The sequence below is a fragment of the Pantherophis guttatus genome, chromosome 6 (genome assembly GCF_059756535.1).
Source record: "Pantherophis guttatus breed Tessera chromosome 6, ASM5975653v1, whole genome shotgun sequence".
Classification (NCBI taxonomy): Eukaryota; Metazoa; Chordata; class Lepidosauria; order Squamata; family Colubridae; genus Pantherophis; species Pantherophis guttatus.
Genome location: NC_142068.1, coordinates 52,897,501 through 52,911,113, shown reverse-complemented (window position 1 = coordinate 52,911,113; position 13,613 = coordinate 52,897,501). Strand labels below are relative to the sequence as shown.

General features: G+C 31.0%; 1 protein-coding gene across 20 annotated transcripts in view; it reads right to left on the bottom strand.

Annotated features, from left to right (window-relative positions):
* The window catches only part of TCF7L2 (transcription factor 7 like 2), a 212,974-nt gene that overhangs the window by 35,492 nt on the left and 163,869 nt on the right, over positions 1-13,613 (bottom strand). For 17 of the 20 annotated variants that reach the window (XM_034440140.3, XM_034440122.3, XM_034440123.3 and 14 more), the window contains exon 5: positions 3,390-3,522. In XM_034440140.3, the coding sequence (XP_034296031.1) occupies positions 3,390-3,522 (133 nt within the window). Of the gene's footprint in view, positions 1-3,389; positions 3,523-13,033 lie in introns of all 20 variants that reach the window. The other 3 variants (XM_034440137.3, XM_087872906.1, XM_034440138.2) reach the window with 1 other exon arrangement.

Here is a 13,613-nt window from a genome sequence, read left to right as displayed (position 1 = left end):
TAACAATACTTTTTAAAAAAACATGTGATTAACTTGAATTTTTTTAAAAAAATCCTCACCTCCCTAATTTTGTGTTGCTGATTGGGTTTTTAAGTCTTTGGCTAAGATAAATGGATGCCTGGAAAGTGTTTATTTGGAATTGTCCAAAATGTGTAGCTGTTCATAATGATATTTCCTAAACTTGTATTCTTCAAATGTCTTATGATCGCAACTCTTTGGCTATAGATTTAGACTAGAATATTTCAACATGTCTATAGAGAGTAGATTGAAGAAAGATAGGTTATAAATGTATATCCTATAATGCTAACTTTCTCAGAAGAGTAACAGTTGGTTAGTATTTTAAATTGGTTTGATGCTTTTCAGTGCAGAAAAAGCAAGATTCGGAAGAGAAAACATTAAAATGAAGAGACACAATATTCACAGCTCTAAAACTATGTTTAAGTTGTTCCGAAAGCCTTGATTATAAATTAAATCTTCCTGTGGGATATTTTCAGGTAATGGCAGGTTTCTTTTTTTTTTTTCATTACCTGAACAGATTAACTAGGCTTTAAAAATTTAGTGAGTAGTTTACACCCTTGAAATAATGTTTCACAGAGCAAAGTACATAAGGATATCAACATATTTTAAAAATATTCCATATATAACCATTCTTTAAATGGTAACTAACTGCCAGATATTTGCAACATTCATAGATGGATGCATGCATGATATTCCTTTTAAAGTTAGAATTAAGTGAAATGCAGAACAGACAATTGTGGCGTGTAGAAAAGATGCAATGCAACAATCCATGCATTTCTGGACACATTATCTAAATAAGTTATCTGAAACTATAGTAATCGTTAACTACATTTGACATATATTCAGATTATAAATTTTATTTTTTAATTTATTTTCAAGTTTGATTGGATTCACCTCTTCCTCGCAAGGCCTCTTAAATTCTCGATCATATAGATCATATCTATATGATCATATCTATATGATCTAAAGAGCAAAGATGAATACCACCACTGCAGCAGTCTACTAAAATATATATATTTAGTTAACAAAATAAGGTCTACTTCTTAATGCTAATAAATCTCAACCATGTAAAGAATACAATGCAATAATAATTATTTAAAAAGTAAAAGGAATATACTGCACATAGTACCAAACTTTTTTAAAAATATCCAAAAATGCTTGAAATTTATGATTCTTAAACTAATTTTTAAATAAAAACAATAATAAATGGCTTTGAAGACTGGTAAAGACTGAATGTTATTTATTTATTAAACTTATATGCCACTTAGTTTGCCTAGAGGTGACTCTAGGAGGCTTACAATCACTAAAAGTATTGCCCCGTTTCTTTATTAAATGTTGATTTAAAAATTTCAAAAACTACCATGTCATTTTTGTTCAGATAATAGTAGGGCTCATCCTGTTCAATTTTAAATCAAAATGGTCTTAAACAATTCATAAAAACCTGATCTAACCATGAGAATGCCTTGAAGAGCTACAATGAAACTTTTTGAAAGAAGTTTAGGTCAAATCTGGATCTCCTTCTTTTTCAAATACTTTGATTAAAATGTGAATTTATTTTTAACCTTTGGTTTAAGGATTAACTTGGTTGTTAAATGAAATGGCCATAATGAAACTGAGACTCTGCTTATGATCTTATTTTATCTTAGCTTTGCTTTACAGACCTGCGAAGGTCGTAAATTCAAGGATCAGTCATAAAGCTACTTTTTCATCATCTTCATAACTGAAACAGTTGCTAAACAAGGGAGTCACTAAACAAGTACTACCTGTACTTCTTTAATTTAATAATAGCACAATTGGCCTGTTTTGTAAGATTTAAAAATGTAGTCTAAATGTGACTGAACACAAAACTATTATTATGTTTTGTGACTAATTATGACTATTATACAACACAATGTATAGATACAGCACAACAATTTCAGATGCATAGTATAGCAATATTAGTATCAGATGATTTGTACAGAGTGGGGCTTTATCTGGTGTTTGGATACATTTAAATATATGGGAATAATTACTTCAATAATATTTCCTTTCTGTAAATGTAATATCAAATGTTCATACTTATGTAAATAGATGCCTATGGATGCCTATGGAGATTCTCAGCCATCAGGTCATGGTTGTCCCAAAGGTGCTTTTTTCAAGAGGCAACGTGACTTTCTGGTTTTTCTTTGAAGACGTTTCATTTCTCATCCAAGAGCTGAAGAAGATTCTTGGATGAGAAGTGAAAAGTCTTCAAAAAAAACAACAGAAAGTCCAGTTTCTGTTGTTAAGCAAGGGGGTTGTTAAGTTTTGTTTTGCCCCATTTTATGACCTTTTATGTTGTTGCATTTTTGTTAACTAGTTTTACTCATGTGAAACTGTTATGTTACTGGAATTGATTGACTAGGTGACAGATAAATATATAATACATTAACAAACAAATGATCAATATTCTAGAATATTAAATAGTATCTTATATTCTTAAGGAGATATTGCTTCACTAATATTTTTCATATTAGAATGTTTAATAAAGATATGTTAGCTTTGTTATGTAAAATCACAGAGTAAACATTTGACATTTGGCTTGCCTCACAATATTTATTTATTTATTTACTTATTTACTTATTTACTTATTTACTTATTTACTTATTTACTTATTTACTTATTTATTTATTTATTTATTTTATTAGATTTCTATACCGCCCTACTCCCGAAGGACTCAGGGCGGTGCACAGCCAAACAATAAAAACACATACATACAAAATTTAAAAATAGAATAAAATCAAATTAAATAATTTTGGCCCCGACAAATTTAAAACCCCAAACTTTTAAAACCAATTTAAAATTGAATATATAAAATACTAAAAGATATTTAACATTTTAAAAATCTTTTATAAAAGAGGGGGAAAATTAGGCCAGGCCAATGTCTGTCTGTCTGTCTGTCTGTCTGTCTGTCTGTCTGTCTATCTATCTATCTCATATAATTTTGGAAAGGATAACATTGTTTAAAGAAATTTATTTATTTTGAACAGCTTTAGAAAAAGTTGAGTATCATCTTGGTATTTTTCTTTAAACCATAGGTTTAATTTCAGGATGGCATCAATGTATCTTACCCAAAAGTAGACATTAGAAATGGACTTCATTATAATTAGAGTGTATTGAATGACAGGTCACATAATTTCAAAGTGATACATAAAGGAAACTACAACTTACATAACTTGTGAATTTTCTTCACATACAATTAGTCTGTTGTTTTCCATCATTTTGAAATTGTTTTTGTTATACTTTACCAATATTTTTCTTCTTTAATCGACCAGACGCTATCCCATTTAAGCAATTGCTTTAATGCCTAGTGTCTTCTCAAACATCCCACTGTAGTAAGTCTTGTAACCTACCTGTTTTGGGATCTACGTCGGCTGGTAAGTGTGGAGGAGGATTCCCTGGCGTGAAGTGCTCATTGCTGTATGTAATAAGCGGTGTAAGAGGATGTACATGGTGTGGGTGCTGCACAACTGGGACTTTGTTAGACTGTAAAAATAGAAAATAAAAAGTGTAGGAAGATGTTGCATTAATATGTTCCAAGTAGACATACTGAACAAGCTGTTTATACATATGCATATGTGCCCACATGCACGCATACACACACACACACACACAATAATAACACAGTCACAGATGTTTTTAGCATTTATGACTCTTCATGTTCAGAATGTAAAAATATCTTCCGTAGTGCTCTTTATTCCTCCTTTCTCTGATGCTTTGGGATTCTTAAGTTTATTTAGTAGAAAGTAAACTTTAATAAACTCAATATTGTTAAGAATGAAATTTTTGGAATGGAATTTCCTGACCTGTAAAATGAAGCCTCTTTACTCTCTTTTACGGACTTCTTCACAGTCACTCTTGAAAACCATTGTTTAAATGGTTAAAATGTTTTTTCAGCGACCTGTCACGTCCTTACCATGGCTATCACAAAACACTCAGGATAAATCATGAACTGGCTAGTGTTCCCTCCAGTAGACCAATGAAAAAAATTGCTTCCAGTGCCCCCCTGCCCCTAATCCCAATTTAACCACATACAATACACTTGCTTTTACTGCACAGTGAAATGATGGGGTGCCATGGAGACTTGTCTTTAATGGAAATGGAAAGCCAAGAAGGTGGGGCAACCTAGGGGTTCCAGCCAATGGGAAACCACCTATTCTGAAGTTCCAGCATTAGTACAGCAAATTGTGTTTGAGTCTTTCCTTTTCCACTGTTTTTGAGTTAGAAGAGGTCTTATATGGTGACGGAACGTAGCAAATGCCATACATGGAAGAGCCTAGGCTTCATTTAATTTAAACTTTCTAAACTGTGATATATTTTAAAGATTTTAAAGATTTTAATTGCTATATAAAGAAGCATCTTATCATTTGGAGCAAAACTGCTGTTGTAGTACTAAGGGTTTTTTTGTTGTTGTTGTTGTTGTTTAAATTAAGACATGATGTTTGCACTATTGAATTTTGAGGGTGTTACAAAGTCTTGAATAGCAGTTGTTTACTGATCTCTACCAAGTGTAAAAATATTTTTCACCCTTTGTCAAATAAGTAACTCTAAAATTGCTGACACAGAGATCTTACTCACAGCCAGAGATGTATATGCTGCAGAGTTCATTTCAGGGCACATAGCTCTGGTCACATATAAAATCCATGTGTCAGCAATTGTGCTGTTGGTGGACAGGAACCAACCTGAACCAATCATGCAGCTGATCCACGTAGAAACAAATTAGCATGGGCCCTACAATATTTAAAAGAAAAGGTAGATTTTGGCTTTTTCAAATGCAGCTATCATACTATAACACAGCTTTTCTCTGAATACTTTCAGAGGATAAAGTTTATCCTCAAGATATGTTCATGTTCAGCTCCATGTCTTTCTTAAATTAAAATTTACTACTGACCCACCAACTATTTCTTTTAATTTTAGAAGTATGTCCTAAAGAAAGAAAAAATAATAATTTGGAATTTTAGTTCATTAAACAAAAAACAAAGCAAGCAAGCAAAATTTATCTGATTGTCTCGAAATGGTAAAGCCTGGTGCGAGGCAAACATCAGGGAACTGAATAGGACTATTGAATTGCAGGGAAATGGAATTCTTCTAAAATAGGCATATAGTCCAGGGTCCCAATTTTCAAATAACAGAAGATATTAATATGTACTTTCTCATTGGTAGTGAATACAATTTAGAGGCGGGAGGTAGTAAGAAGGACATGCTTAAAACCATATCACCACTCTCAAAAATAAAATATCAAATACCAAATGTTGTATTATAGTTGAACTATTATTCCTCCACAACAAAGATAGAAAGAGAAGAAGAAAAAAATAAAATGGGGAGGAGGGAATCTGTTTTCATTTTTAATGCACAGTGAAATGCACACGCGTGCACACACACACAATCACATACAAATGAAACAAGCAGACTGCTGAGCCATTTTTTTCCTGCAAATAATCCAATTGCAATTCACACAGATTCATACACACTCACAAGAGAAAAGGAGAAGAGGAAAAAAAAAACCTATTCCCTATAGAGGATTTACACTAAAATCCTACAAGAGGGACATTTAACCAGATTAGGTAGCAGCAAAGATAAAGAGTCTAGTATTAGATGAAGAATGGATTAGCGTCAACTTTCATTTTCAAATGTGTCTTCATTTCCTTTTATTACTTTCAGTAAGGAACAATTTGCATTAACATCAAGTAAAAGGAATTACATTAAAAGAATAGGGACAGTGAGTAGTGTCTACAAGCGCCACCTTAGTCCAGGAGCTGTCATAATGTTTACCATTATCCTCAATCTAGATTAGCAGTTGTCATTCCAAAAAGAGATCGATGGACACTTTCAAAAGATGCAAGAAAACTAGAAGATGCCTTCTTTTAAAATTACATGAATTTCCTTTGAAATACTTCAATCTTTCAACACATTTCATTATGCTATCTCAAAATTACTTTGTAATTTTTCAGTTGGACTGAAAAAAAAAAATCAGTAATGTTGTGTATGTGATGAAAATTAAAATTGTACCAAAGCTATTTATTTAACTACTATACATGTAAAACTATACACTTTTTTTAAAAAAAAGTAGTAGTTTTTAAAATTGTTATAAAACTTATTTTTGAGTAAATTGCAAGACTCCTTCATAATGCTACAATGATTAAAAACATAACTAGACAAAATCACAGAATGCTTAGGGACTTAGTAATCATGGAATAATCACACTCTATGATAAGGAAGTTAAATGGAAATAGAGGTAATTGTAATAAAGATAAATTAATTTAATTCACTAGTTTGAAAAACAGTGAAAATACTAACAGTTATTGTTATCTGAACTGTGTGGTGGCCTAGTGGTGAAGACACTCGCTTCCCATTCAGAAGGTTATCTGTTCACAACAATGTGAAGTCACAGCTGCAAATTCTTTAGCTGTTGGCTTTCATACGCATCGAGAAACTAAGATGTCGTATATTGGTATAATATATATGTGAACTCAAACAGAGTAGTTTTTGCAATTGACAGATGGAAATTCTGTCAATGTGCAGATTTTTTTACATCTGTTAAAGATTTTTTGGATTGCTACCCAATGTGTGGATAACCACTGAGACCACCATGACTGGTTTATAATCTTTAAATTTTGATTTTCAGATCTTCATACTTTTTGATGTTCTCCAATTCTTTGTCTTCCTTTCTACTATCCCGTTAATTGCCACATCAATTATCGCCACTTGCTTCTTTTCAATTACAGTTATCGCTGGTGTATTATGAGCCAAAACGTATCAGTCTATATTCCGAAATCCTACAAAATTTTAACTTGTTCATTGTCAACTATTTTTTCAACTTTATTACTGTTATAGAATTTGTTTTACTATCTCTCTGGCAAGGTGAACATACTTATTTATTCTTAGGAAATCAAACACATTTTGATTTTCCCGAATATTATTCCAGCCAGAGAGACAATATATACTGATGGCTTCTATGAATAATCATTGAGGATGATATAAACAGCCAAATAATTTGACAATTTAAACCTACTATTTTATTCATAGTTCTATGTCAGATAGATCTCTGAAATTCAGTTTATTTGTTGACATAGTTTGTTCATCTTTGCACACTCATTCAGTATCCAAGCACAGAATTTTGATACTGAAATTTAGAGGATGTGCTTTATGAATTATCATCAGATCTGCAATGGATGTTATGAAGGAGATCCTTACATTCTTTTGATGTTTTGCTATTTTGATTCAATGCTTAATAGAAAATATGATACAGACTTAATGTGAAGGTTCTCTATTATGCCATTCTCATTCCAAACTTTAGCTTTCTTTTTTCATGAAGATAAATATCTTATTGAGGTAACTCTTATATAAAATATTAAAGATCATATGGTGATAGCCATTACTATTTAGAGACTGTCAAACTCCACATAAATCCGTGTAGCTTATAATTACAAATCATAAAGGGCATAAAACCATGAATAAAAGAAGCATGTGCTTTCAGAAGACATATGATATCACACACAAACACCAAATGGGGGTTGAACATCATCATGGTTGGAGTTATGTGGATGTTTTTTGTGCAACTTAATTTTTTGACAGATACGTTAAAATATATTTTATATTGTGGAAACATGCTGGCAGATACTTTTATACTAACATCTAGACAGAGATAAAACTGAACAGTGCCTGTCGACTACAATTTAGTTTTATTAAACGTTTAATGGCTCCAATATGTTAGGCAGATTTACTGAAAAGAGTTAGGGCAAAGATGGCCAGCAATTTAATTAAGAAAGCAAAGGTAATTTTTGATGTACTTCTGGTTTGTAATAAAGGAAGCTGATTTTGCAAGCAGAATTATGGAACTGCATTAAATAAACTTCTGGGTGGCAAATATTAGGGAGAGACTATTAACAATGTGGGTTTTGAAAATTAATATTCAATTTCTTTCTTTTTTTGAAACAAACAGAGTAATTGCCTAATCCCCCCCCCACACAAAAAAGCAGTTCTGGTACAATCAGATGAGCATAAAAGGTAACACAGAGAAATTAAGATAAAAAGTACTATTATATTATCTTGATTCTTTCCCTTTTGCACAGAGATTATTATTTTCTAGTGTATATTTCCCTATTAGTTTCATTTTGCTTACATTATAATAAAACTATTCTTACAACACTGAAATTATATGAAAGTATATCTTTTTGAATGTCATTAATGAATAATAGAACAGGATTTTTCTTATTATAGTTAATAGAATACCAACAAATACAAATATAAGATGGGTGAAAATGTCAGGAGGATCCCATTTTTGGTAAACTTGGTATTTAACTTCTGGCTTTATGAAAAAGCAAATTAAAATACAAATAATTGAAAAAGTTAGGCTTTCCCACCGTTTTTCTTATTGTCTGTCAACCATTGCCTGAAGTAAAGCAGATTGCATTACAGACATGGAATCAATACTATGAAATTACTGGACAAAAATTAAGAATGGTTTAATACATGTATAAATGAAGATAACATATACGAGATCTTTTTATTAGAAGTTTCAGCCATAGTATATTAAAAATGTAGCGGTGCCTTGAATAAATTACTATAAATTACTCCAAGAGAAAGGTGAAAAATTCCTATAAATTTCTCCAAGAGAAAGGTGAAAAACCTTAGGAGTGGTATACAATTAACTCCCTCTGCTGATGGAACAGCTTCTGTCCAAAAAGGAGGTAGGAGAAATAACTTCCTCTTTCTCCAGTTCACCAGCAAAATGTCCTCATTCTCAAAATCTACTCTGGAAGGTTGTGGCTAAAGGTAAGAAGAGAGAAAAATATCTATTTATACAAGTTGGTTTGCACAATGTTGGGATTTGATCTCAATTATTATGTATGTGGAGAAGTAATATCAAAGATATGTAAATGCAATGGCAATAAATGTACTTCATTCAAGAAGTTACATGAAAGAAGGTAATAAAGACAAATAGAAATAAGTTGGGCCCATGTATAAGAAATAAGTTGTATACCTACCTGAATCATAAATTTATGCTAACACAATTAGCAGTCAGGGATTCTAATCCACAGATTACTTTCGTTATCTTTAGACATTTTAACTAGGCACTGTGTTTTAGACCTATGTATTTTAAATCTTACTCTAAGATCCTGGACAAAATTGTAAGAGAAACGAAGTTTAAATTCAGCAGTAAAATTGAAATACAAATTAAACTACATCTCTGCTTTCCATTATAAATTTTCTACCATGGCTTCTTCACACTAGTCTTCGAGTGTAAAATGTCGCAAAATAAAAATTGGACTATAAACTTTAAACTGACTTTATAAATCTGATAGACAAAAATCAAAAGCAATTACAGTAGGTTTTGTAGGCTTTCTATATTTTGTGTCAGAACTCTGCTTTATACTATCTGCATCATTTTTAATTTTTAATAACTAAACCTTCCAAGGTTATAACATGTTTTTTTTTTAAACCTGGTATCAGTTGTTTACTCTCAATAGATATTATAGTCAGTCTTATTTATCTCCAGCATAGTTAAAAAACTTAGGAAGAATTAGGTCAACAAAAGCATTTTGGAGTTATTAACAATATCTAACTATTTTCTAATATTTTATACAAAATGCACGAACAGGTATCTTAATGCCATAGTTACATTTAATCTTTTTTTTTCCAAATGTCACTTTAAATACTTTTTGCACACAACAAATACAAACTACTCAATTCCTTCTTATTGTTACTCTTGAGCAAATTAAGAACCATTATATTTACTGACTCAACATACATTTTATTGACATAAAGAATACTTTCACACCTGACTAAGCATTTTCTCCAGGAATCTACTTCTCCTTAGTCTATTGTCACTGATACAGTGCTCTGAATCCTTTCAAACTTTAATGTAGCTCATTTCTGCCTAAGGTCTTGCCCTAAGCTCATTCCCTATTGTAGCAAAGGACAAGGCTTCCATTGATAAACATAGGTCCTTATGTTAAAAGGACTCATTTTCTTCCCTCACGTGAATGATGGCGGAGTACTGACAGCCATGTGTATGGACAATACTTTTCCTAGCCAGACTTTTTTTTTAAAAAAAAAAAAGCCTAACCCCTATATCCATAAACCTCGTAAAAGAGGGGGTAACTTGAATACTATCACTTCTGTTCTGTTTTTCTTTCTCTGGCTGTTTCCTGATTGGAGAATTGTTCCCATTAAATAAGGGTTACCAACTTCCTCAAAAGCTAATCAAGCTCCAAATTATTATCTGAAGGGTAACTTCTGGCTTCAGAACTTTGGAATATGATATTCCAAGGAAATATCATATAAAAATTGGGAAATGTTCACTTAGATACCATAGTCTTTTATCCAAGTTCTCCAAATGTCTGATAAATTAACATATTAAAGAAAACTATTTTTGATGGTTCATATATATTTTACTTAATTGATTTGCAAGAATTAAAAAAATTATTGACTTGTAAGTCTTTTTTCTAATCATAACTATTAACAAACAAGTTTGAATAAACTCAGGAAACTTACTAGGATGAAATCAGGAGCATTAATTACTCTGGCAGGAAAAGAAAGAGGAAACCCAGAAAATTGAATAATTCCAAAGGGAAAAAAAATAAGCATATACTTAAAATGGATTATACATTTATTTAGCAAATTTATATATTCTGCCTACCTCACAAAACTGACTCTGTATGGTTTACAAACAAAATTCCAAATTCTAATACAATGTGAAAGATTTATGAAGTGAGAGAGAAAGAAAAAAAGATTGACTATTAAAAATGTAATTTCTAAATAATATTCAAATGTTTAGGTAAAAGATTTTTAGAAATTGATATCTTGCTTGAAAAGTTAAGTTTTCATCATTAATAAGGAAATACTGCATTGAGCTATTATTTAGCTTGCTATTAAAGCCATCAGTCACATTTTGTTTTGCTGTCATTATAAAAGATTAACCATTTATATTCAAAAAAGATGTCTGACATGGGAAGTTATGATGACAAAATCAATATTTTGGAAATCCAAACATTCTTGGTAATATTTATATTTTCTCTAAACCATACTTTGTTGTTATACATTGCATTTGTATTTAATACAGTAAAGAATGTAATGAAAGTGAAGAAGGGTACAAAAAAAAAATCACAACATATTTCCAGAAGTCAAGGATGCTACACTTTACAAAATCAGAAAAAAGTCACATATTGCCTTACTCCAAAAATATTGTTTTTGATTTTTCAAAGTCACCGCAGGACATGTATTATGAACCGGACTGACTAGTACTAGTACTGACTAGTACTCCCAAACACATTTAATATATATATACTAAATAGCACACAGTATTTATACTAGAGAAAAATAGCACGGTTTCCAGTAAAAGGAATATTTGGAAGCAAAATCTTTTAAATTTCTAATATCTAAAGTTTTGACAGAGTGAAATGAAAGATTAGATTTATCATTTATAAAGTTTTGTTTTCTGTAAGAGACTATCAAGAATTACAAATTTAAAAAACTGCTACAAATTTTCTAATATCTTTGGAAATATATATAATGAATTCTGTAATAGTACTTATCCTATTTTACTTAGAAATGTCCTTATATCACATAATTAGTATAAAAGTAATAGTTGTAGATATACCCAGAGCCATTAAATAAATGACATTTGTTTTATCAATTTTCTTGGGGAACTTATAACAGAATAATTTACTCCACACTATTTCATAATAACTTTCATTGAGTTCAATGACTTTAATTTCTAAGTACTATAGAATCCTTCTGAAGGTAAAATCTTGTGTTAGCAGCTATAGAACTAAGCATATGTATTTCAGAGTAAACCTCATATAGTTCCATGGAGTTTATTTCTGAGAAAATATGCTTTGGATAGTCTTGACCAACTAATTTTTTTAAATTCCTTTAAATAAAATAACTAATTTTTCAACAAAGTTTAAAAAAAACCAGAATGAAAGAAGTTAATTCATAAGTAGGCCTAAATTTCAGCAAGACATATCTTGTAAATTACATACAAAGAAGTATGTTTTGCAGTCCCTAAATGCGGTTTGAAGAATTTTAAATACACATTTCTTTTCATTTAAAATGATATATTTTGAAGCTATTATTAACCAAATAATTTGGTGAATTTGTTTAAAAATCGTATCATTTTTTATGCAACAAAATATACATTTCCCCCCACCAAATTAATATTATTTACAGATGAAAACTTTAACTAAGGCAGTAGATAAATAAGATAATGTAAAGAATCCGATACATAAAATTCAAATAATTTTTCTGGAATCCATATAGCTTACTACTATAAGTATGCAAAAAAGTAAAATCTTAAATGGGCAAATTGGTTTTAAAAAATATTAAAACAAAAGTCCCATATCCATGTAACTCAAATAAGCATGCCTGAAATCAATGAAATTCACTTCTGAAAAGCCACACATACAACCTATTTCAGTAAACTCAATAATTATGTTCTAAATAATTTGTTCTAAAATAAGGAAAGGTAGAACATGCACAACAAAAGATGTTGCACTATAAAATAAACGAAAATATTATATTTCAGTATGCTTTATGCCTTTTTGTAAATATTTTACATAAGTAATATATCTTCTCCTCCACACACATTTGTTTTCATTGGCAAGCTTTACCCAGCAGCTTTATTTCAATAAATATAACCAGCTGCAAATTTTGAAATCCCCTTTTCTATGACAACACTACAAAAAGAAAAGAACTTCTCTTCCAAAACAAGAAAAATCAATTTTAATAGTCCCACATCTTTGCATGTGGAAAAAATATGTTTTGGGTTGTTATGCAATGTTAAGCATATTAAGAGCTCTCACTGGCAAATTACTTTCTCTATTCTCTTCTCCAAAAATGATTCTCACTTTAAAAAAAAGGTTATCTTCTGTTTTTAATGTTACCTTTCTGCACTAACGAAAACAAGTTACACAACTAATTCATTACCAGAAAGTTGCACATGCACACTACATGCACCAAAATTCGTACTCACATACACACAAATGCTACTCACCCAACAATTCAAATTGAGATGCCAACAGCCAAAATGCTGGAACAGAGAGAAGCCAGAGGCGAGTGTTTCTCCTTTACCATTCAAATCTTCCATTCCCATTAAAAGTGCATCTCTTGGGTACATTACAGCTTTGTTTTCCCCAGTCTTAATCCTAAAAGCTTTTGTTTCTTCACAACCAAATGAAATTGTTCTATAATTTTCCCTGTCTGCTTTTCCCTTTCTGTTTCTGTTTCCTTCCCTTTCCTTTACCCATGTTTTCACTTAAAGAATGGTCCTAAAAGATCAAGATGTTTCCAGTTTTGAGGCCTGGAGTTCTCTGAACGTTCAGCATCCATTATGACATCGAATGTTGGCTGAGAGAAGTGTCTCGTTTTCTAAGAGTTTGACTGTGGATAGCAAAACTCAGAGTAATCATTTCTAGGTTCCAATACTCAAATTCTCACCCTCATATCTTTGTCTGTTAAGGATAATTTAAAAAAAACAACAGTTACCTTGGAAATCAATGACAACAATACAATAATTCAGATAGCATAGTAACATTTAGCTGTGAAGCAAGGCAGCAAGAGAGAATCATAAGGAA